The sequence below is a fragment of the Sorghum bicolor genome, chromosome 7 (genome assembly GCF_000003195.3).
Source record: "Sorghum bicolor cultivar BTx623 chromosome 7, Sorghum_bicolor_NCBIv3, whole genome shotgun sequence".
Classification (NCBI taxonomy): domain Eukaryota; kingdom Viridiplantae; phylum Streptophyta; class Magnoliopsida; order Poales; family Poaceae; genus Sorghum; species Sorghum bicolor.
The window spans coordinates 134,463-137,120 of NC_012876.2; the positions used below are offsets into that span (position 1 = coordinate 134,463).

General features: G+C 39.0%; 1 protein-coding gene across 1 annotated transcript; it reads left to right on the forward strand.

Annotated features, from left to right (window-relative positions):
* On the forward strand, window positions 766–1,146 carry LOC8067055 (non-specific lipid-transfer protein 2P). The gene has a single exon (XM_002443641.2). The coding sequence runs from the start codon at window positions 849–851 to the stop codon at window positions 1,116–1,118; it is 270 nt and encodes an 89-aa protein (XP_002443686.1). The 5' UTR covers window positions 766–848; the 3' UTR covers window positions 1,119–1,146.

Sequence of the window (2,658 nt, forward strand, 5' to 3'; positions counted from 1 at the left end):
AGATGAGTGTGATGCTATTGCAACTCCAAACTATATAACCGATGTTGTGTTGGAGGGATAGATTGGGATAGAAGTGGAAGATAGATGGAGAAGTAGAGTCACAAACCGAGCGACGAATAAGAGGATTTTTCTCTATTTTAATATTAGATTAGATAGCCTTGTTTAGTTCCCAAAATTTTTCAAGATTTCCCGTCACATCGAATCTTGCGGCACATGCAGGAAGCATTAAATATAGATGAAAACAAAAACTAATTACACAGTTTATCTATAAATCGCGAGAGGAATCTTTTGAACCTAGTTAGTTTATGATTGGACAATATTAGCCACAAACAAATAAAAGTGCTACAATAGCGAAATGAAAAAAATTTCGCGAACTGAACCAGACCATAGATATAGAGATTATGTACAGGTAGATTAGAGTGAACTACATACACTACTATAATTTAGAGTGGATATTGTAGCTCTTCTCTTGCTAGGCCTCAAATTCCCGCCGCACAGGGTGGGTCGACTAGAAGAGCAGTGGGATTGAGGGAGAGAATTTCCATACTTTAATTTAATATTTAATAATATATAAAAATATAATATAATATAACAATATGTTAGATATATAGAGTTATAGACATAGAGATATAGATTAAAAAATAAACTTTCTTATAATAATAATAATAATATATAGTAGAAGGAATCGTGCTGTCCACACTAGTTTTGGTATGTGAGCTCTTGTGTATAAATACCAAGCCAGAGCAAGACTGGATGCATGCACCACCAGCCCACACAGCATCTCAAATATAACCTTCATATATTCACTCGCAGAGAGCGGAGAGAGATATATATATAGCAGGCAAGGCATGGCGAAGGCGGTGGCGATGCTGATGGCCCTTGCGGTGGTAGTGGCGGTGAGCTCAGGCGGGGCATCAGCGGACTGCAACATCGCAGCGCTAGCGAGCTGCAATGCGGCGGTCATCCAAGGGGCGAAACCCACGGCGATGTGCTGCTCCAGCCTACGAGCGCAGGAGCCATGCTTGTGCACATACCAGAACAACCCAAAGTACGGCAAATACCACCCAAATGCCCGGAAAATGGTCACCTCCTGCGGCATGGCCATCCCCAACTGCTAGGCTACCTCTTGTGTGCATGTAACATATATTATATATACATATAAATAAATCATCAATTTATTGAAGATGCATTTATCTATGCATGTCTCGATCGATCTGGCTATGTTGTCGTATTTAGTTTGTGCCTCATATGGACCATAATATAGTACCAAGAGCTAGTGATATTGTATATTTGTGTCATGATGATCCAAGATGTTTTTCATTAGCCGGCCCGGAACATTCGTGCCCAGATGTACGGCCCCCCAGCGTCGTCGTCCCTGCAGGCCCGCAAAAGCATCAGGATTTTCTTCCATTTAAGATCGAATAGAATAGTGTTCATAGTGTCTCTATTACTTAGGCCTTGTTTAGTTCCCAAAAATTTTTAAGATTCCTCATCACATCGAATTTTACGGTATATGTATGGTGCATTAAATATACATGAAAACAAAAACTAATTGCACAGTTCATCTGTAAATCGCGAGACGAATCTTTTAAGTCTAGTTACTCCATGATTGAACAATGTTTGTCAAATAAAAACGAAAGTGCTACAGTGTCGAAAACCAAAAATTTTTGCAAACTGGACAAAGCCTTATTACTAGCAAATACATCGTGTGCTGCAACAGGGCGTGCTTGGTTGCGTTAACTTGCGGCTCAAAGAATTATTTAGCAATCCCGTCATATGTTTTAGTTCATCTTAAAATCCGACTTTATACCATGACTGAATGTGCACTGCTTCACCTTGTATGAAATAAATAGTATATGTACATGGCTTGTATATTAATAGATTAAAGATTTAAAGTATTTCACATGATATAGATGACATAGTTATTTTTTATAATTAATATGGGATGACACAGACTTAGTGGGGAATGATGTGAATACCTTGCATGAAGAGATATTTGTTTATATATATATTAAATTATTTTAAAATTTTCTTCTAACATTCTTTGATACAAAGTCATCGATAATGATTTCAATATCAATCTGGATTATCACTAGCCGGTTCCTCCATAGCAACTATCGCCAATGCATCTGGATCTCTCGAAGTGCTTGCATTGCTCTTAGGAAATTTATGAAAAGCTCCTCTCTATGATTCTACAAAATCATCTATTTACTTTTTCTCGTAGCCAGAAGGATACTTTCTTGATTACACGGTACTGTTAAAAAATTAATTAAAGAAACAATTACTAACTATAATTTGATAAAGTACACAGATCACGTGATAAATAATTAGTAACCAAAATTTAAGATGAGATTCCTACCATACCTTGCTACCGTCTGCCGATCGACTGTCAAGTCTACACAGCCTGTTAGACTTGAAATTGCCGATTGATTGTTGAACGAACAAGGATGAAGGAACAACAATCACGTGAGAGCTTGACACCCTGAGACTGATACGTGAGATCAGGGCCTGGCAGCCTTGCTGTTGGTGCCTGCCGCTGCTTTATCTGATCTACTGAATGTGGACTAGGGATGTAAAAGGCGCGGCGACGGGTAGCCCGTCCTGTGTTCGCAAGCGCCCCATGCATCTGTACATGTTGATGGGTTTCTGCAGCGGCCC

Bases quoted from the DNA above. Each gene is read 5' to 3' on its own strand.
- LOC8067055 (XM_002443641.2), top strand. From the start codon at position 849: ATGGCGAAGGCGGTGGCGATGCTGATGGCCCTTGCGGTGGTAGTGGCG.